At 32.1% G+C, this 25,335-nt stretch overlaps 1 protein-coding gene across 1 annotated transcript; it reads right to left on the bottom strand.

Moving 5' to 3' along the window:
* Positions 1 to 24,065: 24,065 nt before the first annotated feature.
* Positions 24,066 to 24,689, bottom strand: LOC139864168 (F-box protein At5g07610-like). Its single transcript, XM_071852755.1, has one exon. The coding sequence runs from the start codon at positions 24,687 to 24,689 to the stop codon at positions 24,066 to 24,068; it is 624 nt and encodes a 207-aa protein (XP_071708856.1).
* Between the last annotated feature and the right edge of the window lie 646 nt (positions 24,690 to 25,335).

The following is a 25,335-nucleotide window of genomic DNA, read 5'->3' as shown; positions in this document are numbered from 1 at the left end:
TTTTAAAAAAAATTATTATTTTAATAGAAATGTCATTGTTACTATAAAATATCATTATTATTATTATCATTTTAAATAGAATTATTATTTTAAAAATAATATTAAAAAGTATTGTAAATATTAAAGTTATCATAATTAGAATTATCGTTTTACCATAATGTCATCTTAGTAATTATAAATATTGATATTTTATGTAATAATTATTATTACAAAATAATACAACTTTTACTTACTGTTATTATAGATATTATTTTATCAAATAAATATGTAATACAAATAATATAATTACCTTAATAAGATTTATCATAATATTTTTATGAACTTTATAAATTTTATTACTTAAGATATATAAAAGTATATTTTTTTATATAAAGTTTTATTTATTAATAAATGAATTATATTATTTACTTTATTAGATCTTTTAAAAATATTTAAAAATATAAAACGACGATATAATAATCATGTATAAATTTTGGAAATCATTTTTGAGTCAAATTGATTTTTGTTGACTTTTGCACATTAGTCTCGAGCATTAGGATTGTGGTACAATATGACTTGACCTAATTTGTTAGACAAATATTGACCAACACACACACACACACACACACACACATACACACACACACACACACACACATATATATATATATATATATATATATATATATATATATATATATATATATATATATATAATTAATTAATTTAGGTTCGTGAATCCGAGGCCAACCTTGCACTTATTAATTAATTTTGGAAATCATTTAGGTTTTTATAAATGTTTTACGAAATAGACACAAGTAATCGAAACTACATTATATGGTTGAATGACTGAAGCCGAATTTGCCCCTTTTTACTTGGTAACCTAAGAATTAGTAAACCAGTCTACTAATTGACGTGAATCCTAAAGATAGATCTATTGGGCCTAACGAACCCCATTCAAAGTACCGGATGCTTTAGTACTTCGATGTTGTTTTATATCATGTCCGATGGATTTCCTGAAATGATAGGGGATATTCTTATATGCATCTTGTTAATGTCGGTTACCAGGTGTTCAATCCATATGAATGATTATTTTTGTCTCTATGCATGGAACGTTTATTTATGAGAAATAAAAATCTTGTGGTCTATTAAAATGATGAAAATGAATGATTATGATAAACTAATGAACTCACCAACCTTTTGGTTGACATTTAAAGCATGTTTATTCTCAGGTGTTAAAGAAATCTTTCGCTGTGCATTTGCTCATTTTAAAGATATTACTTGGAGTCATTCATGGCATATTTCAAAAGACGTTGCATTCAAGTCATTGAGTTCAGTAGAGATTATTATTAAGTAAATGACAGATTAGGTCATTTATAGTTGGACATTATGAAATGGTATGCATGCCTGTTAATTTTCGATGTAAAGAGAGTTTATCATTTAAAAATGAATGCAATGTCTGAAAAATGTATCATATAGAGGTCAAATACCTCGCGATGTAATAAACTATTGAGAATCGTTTATAATGTATATGAACGGGTCCTTTCAGTTGGTATCAGAGCAGTGGTCTTAGCGAACCAGGTCTGCATTAGTGTGTCTAACTGATAAGTTGTTAGGATGCATTAGTGAGTCTGGACTTCGACCATGTCTGCATGTCAAAATTTTTACTTATCATTTCTAGTCGAAAATCATCTGCTTATCATCCTTAGAAAATTACCTGCTTATCATTATTAGTCTAGACACGTCTTGCTATATTAATTGCATGAGTAGTGTATAGAAAAAAATTCATATCTTAGCGTATCTGCTAAATCATATCTTATCGTATCTATTACTTTAAACTTTGCCTGACATATCCCGCAAATTCCTCCGTAATATACGAAATCTTTTGATCTATATATATATATATATATATATATATATATATATATATATATATATATGTATATATATATATATATATATATATATATATATATCCTATGTAAATAGAATACCACCCGATAGCCGGAAAATCATTTTATATTGAAAAATCCTTTATCCAATCGTACGAAATGGAATTTGTCATCAGTTCAAGTCACTCGGATTCCGAAATGGAATCCCATTCAAGCTCCGAAAGCAGTGTAATCGGAATGGATCAACCAATCAGTCATCACCTATTCTGGATGAATTGGGGATGGGTTCGTAGCCTCCTTAATCATTGGAGACAAGAAGAAGGCGATCCTTTCCATCCACCACATTGCCCTCTTGACGAAGAACCTGAAGCACTTACCGACGAACCTGTCCAAAACACCATTTTCTCTCTCATTTCCAGAATATCTCGTCACGATTATATATTACATCAAATTTTAGATTTTATTTATCTGCTCGTCCAAACCGACAATCACCCCGGTGTAATAGAAGAAGTCAACGAGCTTCGCGCTCGGGTAGTAGCTTTGGAGAATGTGGTGCAGAGATTACAAACACCAGCAGCAGCACCAGCAGCATAACCAGTACTACTATCATCAACGCCAACAGTACCATTACCACCTCCAACCACAACTGCGTCGTAAACCTCAACTTCACAATCTGTCCCACGAGCATCAACGTCATACACACCATAGATACCAAGGAGTACCAACAACAATAACTGACGAAATATTAATTTATAACTTCATTGGAGAAACATTCCGCGGCGATTATATAATCTCTAAAGTCTTAGAGATTATCTAATCCAGTCCTAACCATAAATCAGTTAAGCGAACCAAAATGATAGAAGGAAGAGTAGAAACCCTGACAAAAATGGTGTGTGATTAACAAGTTAAACTTATTTTGCCAACAGCATCAACAGTACCGTCAACGTCACCAGCATCGTCAGTACATTCAACATCAGAATCAACAACACCTATAACATCACAAACTCCGTCAATTCAAGAATCACTGTGGACATCATTACGAATCAATAACGCGTATATTGTATCAACGAGTTATGAAGAATTAACTCATTCCTTCTGAAGAAATTATATGTATATTATATATATATATATATATATATATATATATATATATATATATATATATATATATATATATATATATATATATATATATATATATATATATATATATATTTTGAAATAAAAATAAATCTTTCCTTGCTAAGCTATTGTGTATGAATCTTAACTAATCGGTTAATTCATATTACAAATATGCAATAATGTACGTCCTTCGACCGCAACTTAACCAGCGTTAACTACAATCTCTGTCTCAATTCAACAAATTCCAATTCCTAATAAATCAAGTATATATTTGATTTTACACTCCATCATTGATGTAACCGAAACTTTTCAAATAACATCATTCGTACTTTGCGAAGTTCACAAGAATTTAACGAAAACCAACATCACATCTCAACAAATAACGAAGTATTGATTCATAATTTCAATATTATTGAAGAAATACTTATGTAATCTCTAAAGCCTTCAAGGGATTATTCAATTCTAGTTCCAACCATAAATCGAATGAGTTTAATTTAGTATTAACTCATTAAAATCTATGTTACATCTGAGGAGAATATATACATATATATTTTCATAAAGACTGTAATAAAAATTCTTATGTACAAAATATTAATTGTGAAAAAAAAATTTAACGGGTAGGTAATACCCAAGATATATATATATATATATATATATATATATATATATATATATATATATATATATATATATATATATATATATATATATATATATATTCACAATTAATATGTTACATTCTTCGTATCAGATTAAGCAAATTATCAACTATACTTCCTACTTTCACAATAATATACATTCTTTCATAGAAATCAAAACAACCATACTCATTCAAACTCAATTACATATTCTGATTTTGAAACCTCATAATTAAATTCGTGATATAACTGGTACCATCACTTTTAGATTCCTACATCTTTCAAAGCTATATTTTGACTTCAAAACTGTGTTAGAACATCAAATGTATGTTAACGATTACAATCTGTGTTCAAACCCTTCGAAAATTTCTGAAGACACTTCGAATGATGAGCAATTGAGATGATGATCCAACCACATGTTACCCACAGTTATGTACCCGAAAAACTCTTGAAACCAAAGTAAAAGTTTAAACAACGTATCCGCGTCAGATTCTTTGGCATTTATTAGCAAAAAATAACTTTGCGACTCCTTTTCAAAGTAGCCAGTTTTGTCACAACTCCAGCAAGTCAACTTCGACTTTTCAGTCAGACTAACCTTATTATAACCTTGAGATATACACCATCGTTACCGGAGAACCTTTTACATTCCACCACATTATTAGCAGATGTACCAACAACTTCATTACCCTTTGACTTTAACCTCTCCAAAAAGTCATTATAATTATTCATTGAAATCCCATCATTTACTCGTTCGCATCTTGTAACGAGAATTGCCATATGAATCATTGAGAATTAGCAATTAGTATTTTGAAATCTCGCAGCATGTCTACGCCAACAGTTATATGTGTATATATAACGTCTATTTTCTGGACTTAATTTGAATGTGAACTTTCTGAAAAACACTCTGAACTACGATTTGGTTCTCCGAAATTGAAAAATGCTGATGAAGCAGCAAAAATTATAAATGACTTTAAACGGTAAAAGCTGGATGATAATAAAGAAGTGTGCTGGCAAAGCGCAGAAAAAGAGAAGTTTTGAAACTGGAAAACGGATTGAGCAAAATATGAAGGAGGCTGTGGACAAATCACAAAGACTAAACCTGACTTCAAAGGATCCAAATGATTCAGTACCTACTGAAGTCATTAACGAATACCTTGCTCCTGACTCTAAACCCTTGCGGACAATATTCTTCATCATCCTCTGATATTAGAAATTCTAAAATATCATCATATCTTTTATTATAAATATCCTCCATATTTCTGAAAATATTTTCATAATTATTCTTATCTGAAATCATTTATCTCTTCGCGCTATCTGTATTACATCATAAAAGAAACTATTTTAGTTTCTAAATTCTGAAACATTCAAGTTTAAAATAGGAATATTTTTGAAGTAGTGTTGGGAGCTGAAGCATGAGTTAATATAATATAATGACACTTGATCAACGTGATTATATTACAGTAAGTCATGCTGAGTTTCTAAATGGAACGTGATGATTCACAGATGATAACATCATCATGTGTCATGTTATACGACTCTTGTATTCTATTTAACCTCTAAAATATCAAGAAAATATTTCTTGATGATTCGGCCTTTTCCAAGGTATTCTGGTAATTTGACAAGTCAAGATCGTGCCATCACAATTTCCTTCCTAGAACATTAACAATGTTCATTCCGAAATTCATATCTGCGAATTCTGGACCATTACAAGCGGTGCTTAATCGCAAGAAGAAGAAACGAAAGGACAAAACTCCGAAATAGAAATTGGGGTATAAATTGCACCAAATAAAAGAGAGCATTAACTATAGATGACAATGATTATAGAAGACAAAAGCAGAGACTTTGAAATATAAGGGAAGATATAAAGCCCAACGACAAACCAGAAATTATAAACCATATATATCGATGCATATAGCAATATAAAGACACGGGAGAACTAGAAACACTATAAACCCAAGAGTATAGTAGAAGTAAATAGATTCTTCCGACGGTAGATGAAAAAGAAGAATGACCGATATAAAAGTTAGAAGTATATCGAGAATCAGAACTGGATGGAGCATATTGATGAGTAATTTAAAATATGAGTTGACGGGGAAAGAATAGAAGGTGATGAAACATGACTAGAAACTTAGAAATCAACAGATTTAACTCACACAATGACAGAATAAGTGAATCAAACCCTCTAGTGAATAGGTTAAACTTTTTGGGATTAATTTAGTCAAACCACAACTAAATCAAGTATGATTAGATCAACACCTAGAGCTATTATTCACCACCTGGGTGATTTGGGTTGAGACAGAATCGGAGGAGCTCACCAGATCTGAGTGTGTATAACAAATGAGAGGCTTAACCTAAAATGAAGAACATAATACTTTATATACCTCTGCTGTTGACTCACCTGTACGATTCATCCATCACACTTACGAGTTGGCTTCAACAGCCGTACGGGTGATCACTCACTCGTGTCTTCTCATTTAGGTTGTAATTGTGACTTAGCTCAGCATCAACCGTGCGTATGAGCCTGTCAGCCGTACGAGTGAGGCTTCACTCGTACGTCTGACCTAGTCTAACATAGTCAAACATCCAAATCTCATTCCTGCAGTTCCTGTAACCACATACAAACACAGATAGGATAATAACGAGCGATCATGGTGGCCTGTAAACTGTTGTACCTACAATGGACGTGGGTAGATGTCTAGGGACTTGCATAAAATGCATCAACAGAAGGTGTGAGTTGTAAGGAAACGAAGGAGGTGAATTTATAAGAAAATCTCCGACATAACAATTAAAATGGACGATCGCATTTAAAGCGGATCCTAATTCCCTTGGTTACCTGAGAATCAAATCTTATTACGAAGATTTTCTTCAAATCCCTTGAAATCTGGGAATCAATCATATCTACGTCAAATGATAAGATGAATCTACACTTACTCATTTCACTCTTCTATGTTAGCTTCATTCGTACTATTCATATAAAAGGATTGTTTATCCAAATTATTCGCTGATGATAAAACTCTAATTTTTAGCCCGTATGCATCATGAAAACATACTTATTATCATTCACAACCTTTCCACTCAAATTTTGGGACGAAATTTCTTTAACGGGTAGGTACTGTGACAACCCGGAAATTTTCAACCAAATTTAAACTTTAAATCTTTATATATTCCCGACACGATAAGCAAAGTTTGTAAGTTGAATCTCAAGAATTTTAAACTGTGTTCATACATTCATTTAACCTCGACCAAATTCCAAAGATTCACGAACCATTATAGGAATGGATATGATTATATATATATATATGTATATATTATAACTTGAAAACATTAACAAAGTATTAGACGTATAATACTTTACATAAACGTATTTGTTTCGAAATATATATATATTCAAATAGTTATCGATGGGATTAGAAGATGTTATCAAATGATTGACTTAACAGATACATTGAATTAGGATTACGAGTCTCTGTTAAGAGGTCCATTTTGATTTAGAAAACCTTTCCTTTTTAACAATATCCGGAATATTTGATAAAAGTGATTTACAAAAGTGTCATTAACGTGAGTTAGTCAAAAGTTAGTAATCATTTCCGTTTAAATTTTAAAAATATACTTTACTTGATTAACTCGTGTCCCTAGATAAAGCAACCCTTTAGTTTTCACATTAAAAACATTATTTGGTGAAATAACTACTATTATTTAAAAACGAGTTAAAACGAACTTTGAAATCTATTTGGCTTTGAAAGGCTAAATATTATATCATTAGTTAAAATATTTCAAATATATTTATTAGGTACAAATTTACAATTTATATATATATATATATATATATATATATATATATATATATATATATATATATATATATATATATATAGTCATAAAAACGTCCCAATTTAGAATAATATAGCTTGGAAAACAACGAGTCACTAATTTATAGAAGCAAATGACTACAACACTCAAATTTTATAAGATACATTTTTACAAGGTAATTTATTGTTGAATAAATCAAACTATAATTAAAGGTACACGTCGCATAACGTAAAAGGCTAGTTTTCTAAACGTACGAAAGTGCGCCCGAAAAACCGAAAGTGGTACATGGGTTGTGAGACCACGTCCGTGTCATTTTAGTAAAAATTATATTTTTACCATGAGCGTAAATATAATATAATATATAATTAATTATATAGATTAAATAATAATTTATAATTAATATATATAATAAAATATAGAGTGTCGGCAAACGAGATTGGCTAATTGTGTTGTGCACTTTGTGACCATGCGACCGCATAGATAAACCAAGCAAACCCCATGCGATCGCATGGGGTGTTTGGTGAGTTTCCATTTGCTTTAAAAACGCGTTTTGATCCGATGGAATTCATTCTTTCTATCTCTCTTTCTCACACATATACGGAGTATATATTATCTATTATTATTATTATTAAAAATTAAGATTATTATTATTATTAATCTTATTATTATTATTGTTATTAAGAGCGATATTATTATTAGTATTATACATAAAATACTACAACGAGGTTCTGCTCGCGTGATTTCAAAATAAGTTTTCCGAGTAGGATATGGCTAAGGAAATTATGGGTTATAGCTATGGAGGTGATGGGTATGGTTCATGGGTATGCTCGAGAGGTCAATGAAATGTCCCGTTCTTATTGATTAAAAACGTTCCATATTAATTGATTTCGTTGCGAGGTTTTGACCTCTATATGAGACGTTTTTCAAAGACTGCATTCATTTTAAAACAAACCATAACCTTTATTTCATCAATAAAGGTTTAAAAGCTTTACGTAGATTATCAAATAATGATAATCTAAAATATCCTGTTTACACACGACCATTACATAATGGTTTACAATACAAATATGTTACAACAAAATAAGTTTCTTGAATGCAGTTTTTACACAATATCATACAAGCACTCCAAATCTCGTCCTTATTTAAGTATGCGACAGCGGAAGCTCTTAATAATCACCTGAGAATAAACATGCTTAAAACGTCAACAAAAATGTTGGTGAGTTATAGGTTTAACCTATATATATCAAATCATAATAATAGACCACAAGATTTCATATTTCAATACACATCCCATACATAGAGATAAAAATCATTCATATGGTGAACACCTGGTAACCGACATTAACAAGATGCATATATAAGAATATCCCCATCATTCCGGGACACCCTTCGGATATGATATAAATTTCGAAGTACTAAAGCATCCGGTACTTTGGATGGGGTTTGTTAAGCCCAATAGATCTATCTTTAGGATTCGCGTCAATTAGGGTGTCTGTTCCCTAATTCTTAGATTACCAGACTTAATAAAAAGGGGCATATTCGATTTCGATAATTCAACCATAGAATGTAGTTTCACGTACTTGTGTCTATTTTGTAAATCATTTATAAAACCTGCATGTATTCTCATCCCAAAAATATTAGATTTTAAAAGTGGGACTATAACTCACTTTCACAGATTTTTACTTCGTCAGGAAGTAAGACTTGGCCACTGGTTGATTCACGAACCTATAACAATATATACATATATATCAAAGTATGTTCAAAATATATTTACAACACTTTTAATATATTTTGATGTTTTAAGTTTATTAAGTCAGCTGTCCTCGTTAGTAACCTACAACTAGTTGTCCACAGTTAGATGTACAGAAATAAATCGATAAATATTATCTTGAATCAATCCACGACGCAGTGTATACGTATCTCAGTATTGATCACAACTCAAACTATATATATTTTGGAATCAACCTCAACCCTGTATAGCTAACTCCAACATTCACATATAGAGTGTCTATGGTTGTTCCGAAATATATATAGATGTGTCGACATGATAGGTCGAAACATTGTATACGTGTCTATGGTATCTCAAGATTACATAATATACAATACAAGTTGATTAAGTTATGGTTGGAATAGATTTGTTACCAATTTTCACGTACCTAAAATGAGAAAAATTATCTAATCTTGTTTTACCCATAACTTCTTCATTTTAAATCCGTTTTGAGTGAATCAAATTGCTATGGTTTCATATTGAACTCTATTTTATGAATCTAAACAGAAAAGTATAGGTTTATAGTCGGAAAAATAAGTTACAAGTCGTTTTTGTAAAGGTAGTCATTTCAGTCGAAAGAACGACGTCTAGATGACCATTTTAGAAAACATACTTCCACTTTGAGTTTAACCATAATTTTTGGATATAGTTTCATGTTCATAATAAAAATCATTTTCTCAGAATAACAACTTTTAAATCAAAGTTTATCATAGTTTTTAATTAACTAACCCAAAACAGCCCGCGGTGTTACTACGACGGCGTAAATCCGGTTTTACGGTGTTTTTCGTGTTTCCAGGTTTTAAATCATTAAGTTAGCATATCATATAGATATAGAACATGTGTTTAGTTGATTTTAAAAGTCAAGTTAGAAGAATTAACTTTTGTTTGCGAACAAGTTTAGAATTAACTAAACTATGTTGTAGTGATTACAAGTTTAAACCTTCGAATAAGATAGCTTTATATGTATGAATCGAATGATGTTATGAACATCATTACTACCTTAAGTTCCTTGGATAAACCTACTGGAAAAGAGAAAAATGGATCTAGCTTCAATGGATCCTTGGATGGCTCGAAGTTCTTGAAGTAGAATCATGACACGAAAACAAGTTCAAGTAAGATCATCACTTGAAATAAGATTGTTATAGTTATAGAAATTGAACCAAAGTTTGAATATGATTATTACCTTGTATTAGAATGATAACCTACTGTAAGAAACAAAGATTTCTTGAGGTTGGATGATCACCTTACAAGATTGGAAGTGAGCTAGCAAACTTGAAAGTATTCTTGATTTTATGTAACTAGAACTTGTAATATATATGAAGAACACTTAGAACTTGAAGATAGAACTTGAGAGAGATCAATTAGATGAAGAAAATTGAAGAATGAAAGTGTTTGTAGGTGTTTTTGGTCGTTGGTGTATGGATTAGATATAAAGGATATGTAATTTTGTTTTCATGTAAATAAGTCATGAATGATTACTCATATTTTTGTAATTTTATGAGATATTTCATGCTAGTTGTCAAATGATGGTTCCCACATGTGTTAGGTGACTCACATGGGCTGCTAAGAGCTGATCATTGGAGTGTATATACCAATAGTACATACATCTAAAAGCTGTATATTGTACGAGTACGAATACGGGTGCATACGAGTAGAATTGTTGATGAAACTGAATGAGGATGTAATTGTAAGCATTTTTGTTAAGTAGAAGTATTTTGATAAGTGTATTGAAGTCTTTCAAAAGTGTATAAATACATATTAAAACACTACATGTATATACATTTTAACTGAGTCGTTAAGTCATCGTTAGTCGTTACATGTAAGTGTTGTTTTGAAACCTTTAGGTTAACGATCTTGTTAAATGTTGTTAACCCAATGTTTATAATATCAAATGAGATTTTAAATTATTATATTATCATGATATTATCATGTATGAATATCTCTTAATATGATATATATACATTAAATGTCTTTACAACGATAATCGTTACATATATGTCTCGTTTAAAAATCATTAAGTTAGTAGTCTTATTTTTACATATGTAGTTCATTGTTAATATACTTAATGATATGTTTACTTATCATAGTATCATGTTAACTATATATATATCCATATATATGTCATCATATAGTTTTTACAAGTTTTAACGTTCGTGAATCACCGGTCAATTTGGGTGGTCAATTGCCTATATGAAACATATTTCAATTAATCAAGTCTTAACAAGTTTGATTGCTTAACATGTTGGAAACATTTAATCATGTAAATATCAATCTCAATTAATATATATAAACATGGAAAAGTTCGGGTCACTACAGTACCTACCCGTTAAATAAATTTCGTCCCGAAATTTTAAGCTGTTGAAGGTGTTGACGAATCTTCTGGAAATAGATGCGGGTATTTCTTCTTCATCTGATCTTCACGCTCCCAGGTGAACTCGGGTCCTCTACGAGCATTCCATCGAACCTTAACAATTGGTATCTTGTTTTGCTTAAGTCTTTTAACCTCACGATCCATTATTTCGACGGGTTCTTCGATGAATTGAAGTTTTTCGTTGATTTGGATTTCATCTAACGGAATAGTGAGATCTTCTTTAGCAAAACATTTCTTCAAACTCGAGACGTGGAAAGTGTTATGTACAGCCGCGAGTTGTTGAGGTAACTCAAGTCGGTAAGCTACTGGTCCGACACGATCAATAATCTTGAATGGTCCAATATACCTTGGATTTAATTTCCCTCGTTTACCAAATCGAACAACGCCTTTCCAAGGTGCAACTTTAAGCATGACCATCTCTCCAATTTCAAATTCTATATCTTTTCTTTTAATGTCAGCGTAGCTCTTTTGTCGACTTTGGGCGGTTTTCAACCGTTGTTGAATTTGGATGATCTTCTCGGTAGTTTCTTGTATAATCTCCGGACCCGTAATCTGTCTATCCCCCACTTCACTCCAACAAATCGGAGACCTGCACTTTCTACCATAAAGTGCTTCAAAAGGCGCCATCTCAATGCTTGAATGGTAGCTGTTGTTGTAGGAAAATTCTGCTAACGGTAGATGTCGATCCCAACTGTTTCCGAAATCAATAACACATGCTCGTAGCATGTCTTCAAGCGTTTGTATCGTCCTTTCGCTCTGCCCATCAGTTTGTGGATGATAGGCAGTACTCATGTCTAGACGAGTTCCTAATGCTTGCTGTAATGTCTGCCAGAATCTTGAAATAAATCTGCCATCCCTATCAGAGATAATAGAGATTGGTATTCCATGTCTGGAGATGACTTCCTTCAAATACAGTCGTGCTAACTTCTCCATCTTGTCATCTTCTCTTATTGGTAGGAAGTGTGCGGATTTGGTGAGACGATCAACTATTACCCAAATAGCATCAAAACCACTTGCAGTCCTTGGCAATTTAGTGATGAAATCCATGGTAATGTTTTCCCATTTCCATTCCGGGATTTCGGGTTGTTGAAGTAGACCTGATGGTTTCTGATGCTCAGCTTTGACCTTAGAACACATCAAACATTCTCCTACGTATTTAGCAACATCGGCTTTCATACCCGGCCACAAAAAATGTTTCTTGAGATCCTTGTACATCTTCCCCGTTCCAGGATGTATTGAGTATCTGGTTTTATGAGCTTCTCTAAGTACCATTTCTCTCATATCTCCAAATTTTGGTACCCAAATCCTTTCAGCCCTATACCGGGTTCCGTCTTCCCGAATATTAAGATGCTTCTCCGATCCTTTGGGTATTTCATCCTTTAAATTTCCCTCTTTTAAAACTCCTTGTTGCGCCTCCTTTATTTGAGTAGTAAGGTTATTATGAATCATTATATTCATAGATTTTACTCGAATGGGTTCTCTGTCCTTCCTGCTCAAGGCATCGGCTACCACATTTGCCTTCCCCGGGTGGTAACGAATCTCAAAGTCGTAATCATTCAACAATTCAATCCACCTACGCTGCCTCATATTCAGTTGTTTCTGATTAAATATGTGTTGAAGACTTTTGTGGTCGGTATATATAATACTTTTGACCCCATATAAGTAGTGCCTCCAAGTCTTTAATGCAAAAACAACCGCGCCTAATTCCAAATCATGCGTCGTATAATTTTGCTCGTGAATCTTCAATTGTCTAGAGGCATAAGCAATCACCTTCGTTCGTTGCATTAATACACAACCGAGACCTTGCTTTGATGCGTCACAATAAATCACAAAATCATCATTCCCTTCAGGCAATGACAATATAGGTGCCGTAGTTAGCTTTTTCTTCAATAACTGAAACGCTTTCTCTTGTTCATCCTTCCATTCAAATTTCTTCCCTTTATGCGTTAATGCAGTCAAGGGTTTTGCTATTCTGGAAAAGTCTTGGATGAACCTTCTGTAGTAACCAGCTAGTCCTAAAAACTGGCGTATGTGTTTCGGAGTTTTCGGGGTTTCCCACTTTTCAACAGTTTCTATCTTTGCCGGATCCACCTTAATACCTTCTTTGTTCACTATGTGACCGAGGAATTGAACTTCTTCCAACCAAAATGCACACTTTGAAAATTTAGCGTACAATTCTTCCTTCCTCAATACTTCTAACACCTTTCTCAAATGTTCACCGTGTTCTTGGTCATTCTTTGAGTAAATAAGTATGTCATCAATGAAAACAATGACAAACTTGTCAAGGTATGGTCCACACACTCGGTTCATAAGGTCCATGAACACAGCTGGTGCATTAGTTAAACCAAATGGCATGACCATAAACTCGTAATGACCGTAACGTGTTCTGAAAGCAGTCTTTGGAATATCATCTTCTTTCACCCGCATTTGATGATACCCGGAACGTAAGTCAATCTTTGAATAAACAGACGAGCCTTGTAGTTGATCAAATAAGTCATCGATTCTCGGTAGTGGGTAGCGGTTCTTGATGGTAAGTTTGTTCAACTCTCGGTAGTCGATACACAACCTGAATGTACCATCTTTCTTCTTGACAAACAAAACAGGAGCTCCCCACGGTGATGTGCTTGGTCGAATGAAACCACGCTCTAAAAGTTCTTGTAATTGGCTTTGCAGTTCTTTCATCTCGCTGGGTGCGAGTCTGTAAGGAGCACGAGCTATTGGTGCAGCTCCTGGTACAAGATCTATTTGAAATTCAACAGATCGATGTGGGGGTAATCCCGGTAATTCTTTCAGAAATACATCGGGAAATTCTTTTGCAATGGGAACATCATTGATGCTCTTTTCTTCAGTTTGTACTTTCTCGACGTGTGCTAGAACAGCATAGCAACCTTTTCTTATTAGTTTTTGTGCCTTCAAATTACTAATAAGATGTAGCTTCGTGTTGCCCTTTTCTCCGTACACCATTAAGGGTTTTCCTTTTTCTCGTATAATGCGAATTGCATTTTTGTAACAGACGATCTCTGCTTTCACTTCTTTCAACCAGTCCATACCGATTATCACATCAAAACTCCCTAACTCTACTGGTATCAAATCAATCTTAAATGTTTCGCTAACCAGTTTAATTTCTCGATTCCGACATATATTATCTGCTGAAATTAATTTACCGTTTGCTAATTCGAGTAAAAATTTACTATCCAAAGGCGTCAATGGACAACTTAATTTAGCACAAAAATCTCTACTCATATAGCTTCTATCCGCACCCGAATCAAATAAAACGTAAGCAGATTTATTGTCAATAAGAAACGTACCCGTAACAAGCTCCGGGTCTTCCTGTGCCTCTGCCGCATTAATATTGAAAACTCTTCCGCGGCCTTGTCCATTCGTGTTCTCCTGGTTCGGGCAATTTCTAATAATGTGGCCCGGTTTTCCACATTTATAGCAAACTACATTGGCATAACTTGCTCCGACACTACTTGCTCCGCCATTACTCGTTCCGACACCATTCGTTCCTTTCGTTCTATTAACCCCTGGTCCGTAGACCTCACACTTCGCCGCGCTATGACCATTTCTTTTACACTTGTTGCAAAATTTGGTGCAGAACCCCGAGTGATACTTTTCACACCTTTGGCATAGCTGTTTCTGATTGTTGTTGTTGTTGCGGTTATTATTGTTGTTGGGATGATTGTTGTAGTTGTTGTTGTTGTTGTTGTTGTTGTTGTTGTTGGGCCGTTTGTTGTAGTTGCGATTGATGTTGCGATTGTTGGGATAATTGTTGCGATTGCTGTTGTTGTTGTTGTATTGGTGATTCTTATCACCATTTTCCTCCCACTTTCTTTTGACTTGCTTCACATTGGCCTCTTCAGCAGTATGTTCTTTAATTCTTTCTTCAATCTGGTTCACTAGTTTGTGAGCCATTCTACATGCCTGTTGTATAGAGGCGGGCTCGTGTGAACTTATATCTTCTTGGATTCTTTCCGGTAATCCTTTCACAAACGCGTCAATCTTCTCTTCCTCATCTTCGAATGCTCCCGGACACAATAGGCACAATTCTGTGAATCGTCTTTCGTACGTGGTAATATCAAATCCTTGGGTTCGTAACCCTCTAAGTTCTGTCTTGAGCTTATTGACCTCGGTTCTGGGACGGTACTTCTCGTTCATCAAGTGTTTGAATGCTGACCACGGTAGTGCGTACGCATCATCTTGTCCCACTTGCTCTAGATAGGTATTCCACCATGTTAACGCAGAACCTGTGAAGGTATGCGTAGCATACTTCACTTTGTCCTCTTCAGTACACTTACTTATGGCAAACACCGATTCGACCTTCTCGGTCCACCGTTTCAATCCGATCGGTCCTTCGGTTCCATCAAATTCCAAAGGTTTGCAGGCAGTGAATTCTTTGTAGGTGCATCCTACACGATTTCCTGTACTGCCAGATCCAAGGTTATTGTTGGTATGTAACGCAGCCTGTACCGCGGCTATGTTTGAAGCTAGAAAAGTACGGAATTCCTCTTCATTCATATTCACGGTGTGTCGAGTAGTCGGTGCCATTTCCTTCAAAATAGTCAAATGGAACAAATTAATCATACAGAATATTAAGAGTAGTTAATAGTATTTCGTAGCATAATATGAACTCATTTATAAAAGCTTTTTCTTCATATTAGCATTTTATAAGTTTAAATTCGGGTAGTACCTACCCGTTAAGTTCATACTTAGTAGCTAATATACAATTCAACTACTACAATTCTATATGAAAAACTGATTGTAATAATATTTCACGTTCAAACTTTTATACACTATTTTACAAACTTACAATACCGCTTATTTTACATAAAGCATGAAATATAGCACACAATAACTTTGATACAAGATAGTTGTGAAGATAATTCTAGCTAGTACACAAGTCGTTGAGCAAAGGCAATAAAGACACGTAATTCATACGTCCAGAAACAAGTCATGCATTCTGGTTTTACTAGGACTACTTCCCATCCTTGGTCTTGTGGAACATAACCGTTATGGCCGTTGATAAGACAGCGTGTTGTAACGTTGTCAAAGGGACGAGGGTTACGTAATGACCAACAGTCTCGTAATAACCTAAAAACCTCATTTCTTATCCCAATTACCGACTCCGTTACTTGTGGGAACGTTTTGTTTAATAGTTGTAGCCCGATGTTCTTGTTCTCACTTTGGTGAGAAGCGAACATTACTAACCCGTAAGCATAACATGCTTCTTTATGTTGCATGTTAGCCGCTTTTTCTAAATCACGAAGTCCTATATTCGGATATACTGAGTCAAAATAATTTCTTAACCCGTTGCGTAAAATAGCATTTGGGTTCCCCGCAATATATGCGTCAAAGTAAACACATCGTAACTTATGGATTTCCCAATGTGATATCCCCCATCTTCCGAACGAAAGCCTTTTATAAACCAAGGCATTCTTGGAACGTTCTTCGAATGTCTTACAAACTGATCTCGCCTTAAATAGTTGTGTCGAGGAATTCTGACCGACTCTAGACAAGATTTCATCAATCATGTCTCCGGGTAGGTCTCTTAAAATATTGGGTTGTCTATCCATTTTGTGTTTTTATACTGTAAAATAGACAAGAGTTAGATTCATAAAAAAAATACTTATTAATACAAGCAATTTTTACATATATCATAAAGCATAAGCACACTATATTACATATATTACACCACACGAATATAACTATCTTATTCCGACTCGCTCGTTTCTTCTTGTTCGATTTTGGTTCGTTTTGCCAAGTTTCTAGGGATATATGATGTTCCCCTAATACGAGCCGTCGTTGTCCACATTGGTTTAGAAAAACCTGGTGGTTTAGAGGTTCCCGGGTCATTGTTACAACTTAAGGACTTCGGGGGGTTGACGATACATATAAAGTTCATCGGGGTTGGAATTAGATTTCTCTATTTTTATGCCCTTTCCCTTATTATTTTCTTTTGCCTTTTTAAATTCAGTTGGGGTAATTTCTATAACATCATCGGAATTCTCGTCGGAATCCGATTCATCGGAGAATTGGTAATCCTCCCAATATTTTGCTTCCTTGGTGGAAACACCATTGACCATAATTAACCTTGGTCGGTTGGTTGAGGATTCTCTTTTACTTAACCGTTTTATTATTTCCCCCACCGGTTCTATTTCTTCTTCCGGTTCCGATTCTTCTTCCGGTTCCGACTCTTCTTCCGATTCCTCTTCGGGAACTTGTGAATCAGTCCACGAATCATTCCAATTTACATTTGACTCTTCATTATTATTAGGTGAGTCAATGGGACTTGTTCTAGAGGTAGACATCTATCACATAATATCAAACACGTTAAGAGATTAATATATCACATAATATTCATATGTTAAAAATATATAGTTTCCAACAAAAATGTTAAGCAATCATTTTTAAAGAAAACACGGTCGAAGTCCAGACTCACTAATGCATCCTAACAAACTCGATAAGACACACTAATGCAAATTTTCTGGTTCTCTAAGACCAACGCTCTGATACCAACTGAAATGTCCCGTTCTTATTGATTAAAAACGTTCCATATTAATTGATTTCGTTGCGAGGTTTTGACCTCTATATGAGACGTTTTTCAAAGACTGCATTCATTTTAAAACAAACCATAACCTTTATTTCATCAATAAAGGTTTAAAAGCTTTACGTAGATTATCAAATAATGATAATCTAAAATATCCTGTTTACACACGACCATTACATAATGGTTTACAATACAAATATGTTACAACAAAATAAGTTTCTTGAATGCAGTTTTTACACAATATCATACAAGCACTCCAAATCTCGTCCTAATTTAAGTATGCGACAGCGGAAGCTCTTAATAATCACCTGAGAATAAACATGCTTAAAACGTCAACAAAAATGTTGGTGAGTTATAGGTTTAACCTATATATATCAAATCATAATAATAGACCACAAGATTTCATATTTCAATACACATCCCATACATAGAGATAAAAATCATTCATATGGTGAACACCTGGTAACCGACATTAACAAGATGCATATATAAGAATATCCCCATCATTCCGGGACACCCTTCGGATATGATATAAATTTCGAAGTACTAAAGCATCCGGTACTTTGGATGGGGTTTGTTAAGCCCAATAGATCTATCTTTAGGATTCGCGTCAATTAGGGTGTCTGTTCCCTAATTCTTAGATTACCAGACTTAATAAAAAGGGGCATATTCGATTTCGATAATTCAACCATAGAATGTAGTTTCACGTACTTGTGTCTATTTTGTAAATCATTTATAAAACCTGCATGTATTCTCATCCCAAAAATATTAGATTTTAAAAGTGGGACTATAACTCACTTTCACAGATTTTTACTTCGTCAGGAAGTAAGACTTGGCCACTGGTTGATTCACGAACCTATAACAATATATACATATATATCAAAGTATGTTCAAAATATATTTACAACACTTTTAATATATTTTGATGTTTTAAGTTTATTAAGTCAGCTGTCCTCGTTAGTAACCTACAACTAGTTGTCCACAGTTAGATGTACAGAAATAAATCGATAAATATTATCTTGAATCAATCCACGACGCAGTGTATACGTATCTCAGTATTGATCACAACTCAAACTATATATATTTTGGAATCAACCTCAACCCTGTATAGCTAACTCCAACATTCACATATAGAGTGTCTATGGTTGTTCCGAAATATATATAGATGTGTCGACATGATAGGTCGAAACATTGTATACGTGTCTATGGTATCTCAAGATTACATAATATACAATACAAGTTGATTAAGTTATGGTTGGAATAGATTTGTTACCAATTTTCACGTACCTAAAATGAGAAAAATTATCCAATCTTGTTTTACCCATAACTTCTTCATTTTAAATCCGTTTTGAGTGAATCAAATTGCTATGGTTTCATATTGAACTCTATTTTATGAATCTAAACAGAAAAGTATAGGTTTATAGTCGGAAAAATAAGTTACAAGTCGTTTTTGTAAAGGTAGTCATTTCAGTCGAAAGAACGACGTCTAGATGACCATTTTAGAAAACATACTTCCACTTTGAGTTTAACCATAATTTTTGGATATAGTTTCATGTTCATAATAAAAATCATTTTCTCAGAATAACAACTTTTAAATCAAAGTTTATCATAGTTTTTAATTAACTAACCCAAAACAGCCCGCGGTGTTACTACGACGGCGTAAATCCGGTTTTACGGTGTTTTTCGTGTTTCCAGGTTTTAAATCATTAAGTTAGCATATCATATAGATATAGAACATGTGTTTAGTTTATTTTAAAAGTCAAGTTAGAAGGATTAACTTTTGTTTGCGAACAAGTTTAGAATTAACTAAACTATGTTCTAGTGATTACAAGTTTAAACCTTCGAATAAGATAGCTTTATATGTATGAATCGAATGATGTTATGAACATCATTACTACCTTAAGTTCCTTGGATAAACCTACTGGAAAAGAGAAAAATGGATCTAGCTTCAATGGATCCTTGGATGGCTCGAAGTTCTTGAAGTAGAATCATGACACGAAAACAAGTTCAAGTAAGATCATCACTTGAAATAAGATTGTTATAGTTATAGAAATTGAACCAAAGTTTGAATATGATTATTACCTTATATTAGAATGATAACCTACTGTAAGAAACAAAGATTTCTTGAGGTTGGATGATCACCTTACAAGATTGGAAGTGAGCTAGCAAACTTGAAAGTATTCTTGATTTTATGTAACTAGAACTTGTAATATATATGAAGAACACTTAGAACTTGAAGATAGAACTTGAGAGAGATTAATTAGATGAAGAAAATTGAAGAATGAAAGTGTTTGTAGGTGTTTTTGGTCGTTGGTGTATGGATTAGATATAAAGGATATGTAATTTTGTTTTCATGTAAATAAATCATGAATGATTACTCATATTTTTGTAATTTTATGAGATATTTCATGCTAGTTGCCAAATGATGGTTCCCACATGTGTTAGGTGACTCACATGGGCTGCTAAGAGCTAATCATTGGAGTGTATATACCAATAGTACATACATCTAAAAGCTGTGTATTGTACGAGTACGAATACGGGTGCATACGAGTAGAATTGTTGATGAAACTGAATGAGGATGTAATTGTAAGCATTTTTGTTAAGTAGAAGTATTTTGATAAGTGTATTGAAGTCTTTCAAAAGTGTATAAATACATATTAAAACACTACATGTATATACATTTTAACTGAGTCGTTAAGTCATCGTTAGTCGTTACATGTAAGTGTTGTTTTGAAACCTTTAGGTTAACGATCTTGTTAAATGTTGTTAACCCAATGTTTATAATATCAAATGAGATTTTAAATTATTATATTATCATGATATTATCATGTATGAATATCTCTTAATATGATATATATACATTAAATGTCTTTACAACGATAATCGTTACATATATGTCTCGTTTAAAAATCATTAAGTTAGTAGTCTTGTTTTTACATATGTAGTTCATTGTTAGTATACTTAATGATATGTTTACTTATCATAGTATCATGTTAACTATATATATATCCATATATATGTCATCATATAGTTTTTACAAGTTTTAACGTTCGTGAATCACCGGTCAATTTGGGTGGTCAATTGTCTATATGAAACATATTTCAATTAATCAAGTCTTAACAAGTTTGATTGCTTAACATGTTGGAAACATTTAATCATGTAAATATCAATCTCAATTAATATATATAAACATGGAAAAGTTCGGGTCACTACAGTCAATCTAGTATTTATCATCTCCGTTGCGTCTATGTACCTTTCCTGCAATATCGAATCTCAATATTGATACGTGAGCACTCATAACTTAACTTTTATATACTAATAGTGTATCCCTGACTAGTGCTCGAGTATATATGATTATGAATGCTTGTACTTTTGATATTGCCATTAGATAAGATATGTTGAATCTTGAATTAGTTACATATGCGATTGAGATAAGGTATAAGATATGCATGTCATTGGAAAGATAGCGAAAAATTAAGAACTTTTCATTTAGAACTCGAATGATTTCGATGAACAGATTAGAAATTATAGTCAATTGAATTTTAGTATTATTGTTAAAATGATTATTATTACTATCGTCGTTATTATCGTCTTCATTTTTTTATCTATTAATTATTATTATTATAACATTATCATTTTTAACATAAGTATAATTATTAAAAGAATTGTAATTGTTATTGTTATTATTATTATTATTATTATTATTATTATTATTATTATTATTATTATTATTATTATTATTATTATTATTATTATTATTATTAATATCATCATGATTAATATTTTTATTATTATTATCATTAAAATAGTTATTAGTATTATCATTAATGTTATTATAATAATTATTATTATTAGTATGATTATTATAAAAAATTGATATTAGTAGCATCTAACTATTATGACTAATATTATCATCATTTTTATGAATGCGATATAAAGACGACTAAAAGATATTTTACAAATTGATTAGGAAATAATGAGTATGAGTATCATGATGAAATTAAAATATTAGAAAATATTGATTTAGATAAAATTATCGTTCTTATTATTTTTATTATTACTATTATTATTAAAAGTATCGTTAGTATTAAAACTATCATTTTAACAAAAATTATTATTTTAATAGAAATGTCATTGTTACTATAAAATATCATCATTATTATTATTATCATTTTAAATAGAATTATTATTTTAAAAATAATATTAAAAAGTATTGTAAATATTAAAGTTATCATAATTAGAATTATCGTTTTACCATAATGTCATCTTAGTAATTATAAATATTGATATTTTATGATAATAATTATTATTACAAAATAATACAACTTTTACTTACTATTATTATAGATATTATTTTATCAAATAAATATGTAATACAAATAATATAATTACCTTAATAAGATTTATCATAATATTTTTATGAACTTTATAATTTTTATTACTTAAGATATATAAAAGTATATTTTTTTATATAAAGTTTTATTTATTAATAAATGAATTATATTATTTACTTTATTAGATCTTTTAAAAATATTTAAAAACATAAAACGACGATATAATAATCATGTATAAATTTTGGAAATCATTTTTGAGTCAAATTGATTTTTGTTGACTTTTGCACATTAGTCTCGAGCATTAGGATTGTGGTACACTATGACTTGACCTAATTTGTTAGACAAATATTGACCAATACATATATATATATATATATATATATATATATATATATATATATATATATATATATATATATATATATATATATATATATATATAATTAATTTAGGTTCGTGAATCCGAGGCCAACCTTGCACTTGTTCAATGACGTTATATGTATTTTTACTACGAAATACAATAGGTGAGTTTCATTTGCCTTTTTACCCTTTATATTTTTGGGCTGAGAATACATGCGCAATTTTTATAAATGTTTTACGAAATAGACACAAGTAATCGAAACTACATTATATGGTTGAATGATCGAAGCCGAGTACGCCCCTTTTTACTTGGTAACCTAAGAATTAGTAAACCAGTCTACTAATTGACGCGAATCCTAAAGATAGATCTATTGGGCCTAACGAACCCCATCCAAAGTACCGGATGCTTTAGTACTTCGATGTTGTTTTATATCATGTCCGATGGATTTCCCGGAATGATAGGGGATATTCTTATATGCATCTTGTTAATGTCGGTTACCAGGTGTTCAATCCATATGAATGATTATTTTTATCTCTATGCATGAAACGTATATTTATGAGAAATGAAAATCTTGTGGTCTATTAAAATGATGAAAATGAATGATTATGATAAACTAATGAACTCACCAACCTTTTGATTGACACTTTAAAGCATGTTTATTCTCAGGTGTTAAAGAAATCTTTCGCTGTGCATTTGCTCATTTTAAAGATATTACTTGGAGTCATTCATGGCATATTTCAAAAGACGTTGCATTCAAGCCATTGAGTTCAGTAGAGATTATTATTAAGTAAATGACAGATTAGGTCATTTATTGTTGGACATTATGAAATGGTATGCATGCCTGTTAATTTTCGATGTAAAGAGAGTTTATCTTTTAAAAACGAATGCAATATCTGAAAAATGTATCATATAGAGGTCAAATACATCGCGATGTAATCAACTATTGAGAATCGTTTATAATGTATATGAACGGGTCCTTTCAATAATGTCCGAAATTATGAGTAAAATGAGCATACACACAAACCAGAACCAAAAAACCACGAGACTCGAACAACTTGCAATCCCGACACTGATTCCCATCCACCGTTACAGGGGCTTGTCCTCTTGTGATAGCTAGACTCTCTAAATCTAACTTATTATGATTCAAATTTCCAACCCAATGTATAGCATTACTCCAATATATGCCATACTTAAAAATTGTAACAATTAGTTTATTGTACATATATCTATCACCATGATATCTCTAATTGCCTGTTTTGGAAGAGTAAATATGGATTCGAATTCTACGACCAAAAACATCATCATTATTTCCAGGTTCAACATAAACGATTTTATAATGAGGTGATTTTGTAGGATCAAAAGCCATTTTCATAGTACCATGAACACTGCCACATGGTGGAAGCTTCTTAGATACATTAATGGTTGGATTATATACATAATAACAATCACCATCAGATCGATACTTATTAATCTGTTTACACAAAAGCAGCCCATGGCAGGACTGTAGAAATATAAGTTGGCGATCATTTGACCAGAAAATTAAGTTACGTCTAGTGATCGGAATTCTGATATCGAACGGCACAAAATTATACACTGAAGATGATCCAGGCTGCTCAATAAAGAGACCTGCAGCAGGTTCCAATTTAGGGATTTGGATACGGTGTCGTATAGTGAAAATAGGGTATGTGAGTATAGATAACCAGCGTTTGGATACGGATTTAAACAGGATAATTGAGATTAAGGGTACACGGAATAAGATTTCGATTAATAGGTCGTTGCTAGATTCGACTGCTTGTGCAGATGAAGGGAGTTTCGTATAGCATTCGATGAGATGATGTTGCGATGAACCTCCGGGAATATGATCCATGAAATCTTAAAAAGTGCAAAACCCTGTCAAAACCCTAGTAGTTGTATGATCTCTTGTTTTTCTATGCTAGTTGTAAATTACGTAAAAGGATTACTACATATCATTTTTCTTAAAATTGTATGTATATGAACTATATGAACTTGAACTATATATATGATAATTTAAGATTTAAGATAAGGGATGGAAATTCGTTATTCTTTAGAAAAAAAAAATTTATAGTTAAAATCGATAAGGTTTTTTTTACTTTTCTAGTTATCCCTAATCATTTTCAATACCTTTCACTTTTTTTTAAAAAAAAAATTGATAACCATAAAAACTACTCCATGATTGAGTATTAACTACAAAGTTAATATTTACAATATAAATTACATATTTTAATGAATAAACTAATTTCTCATTTTAAGTATTTTAAGTATGAAAAGTACGTTATAATATATACTACGTAAAAAACAATTTGAGTAAATGTTTAAACATACCCTTTAACGTACGTTTAGCATTCTCAAAAAATTCAAAAAATAGATTCATTGAAACTTTGACGAATGTTTAAAAAATACATTTGATGATGTTGTTTTCACACGTAGGTGATGTGTTTAGCGTGGGCGGTTGGAGGTCAAAAGTGGCTCCAACTCTAAAACTTTAGTTAATT

Source organism: Rutidosis leptorrhynchoides, chromosome 8 (assembly GCF_046630445.1).
Source record: "Rutidosis leptorrhynchoides isolate AG116_Rl617_1_P2 chromosome 8, CSIRO_AGI_Rlap_v1, whole genome shotgun sequence".
NCBI classification, from domain to species: domain Eukaryota; kingdom Viridiplantae; phylum Streptophyta; class Magnoliopsida; order Asterales; family Asteraceae; genus Rutidosis; species Rutidosis leptorrhynchoides.
This window is presented reverse-complemented; position numbering and strand designations above follow the sequence as displayed.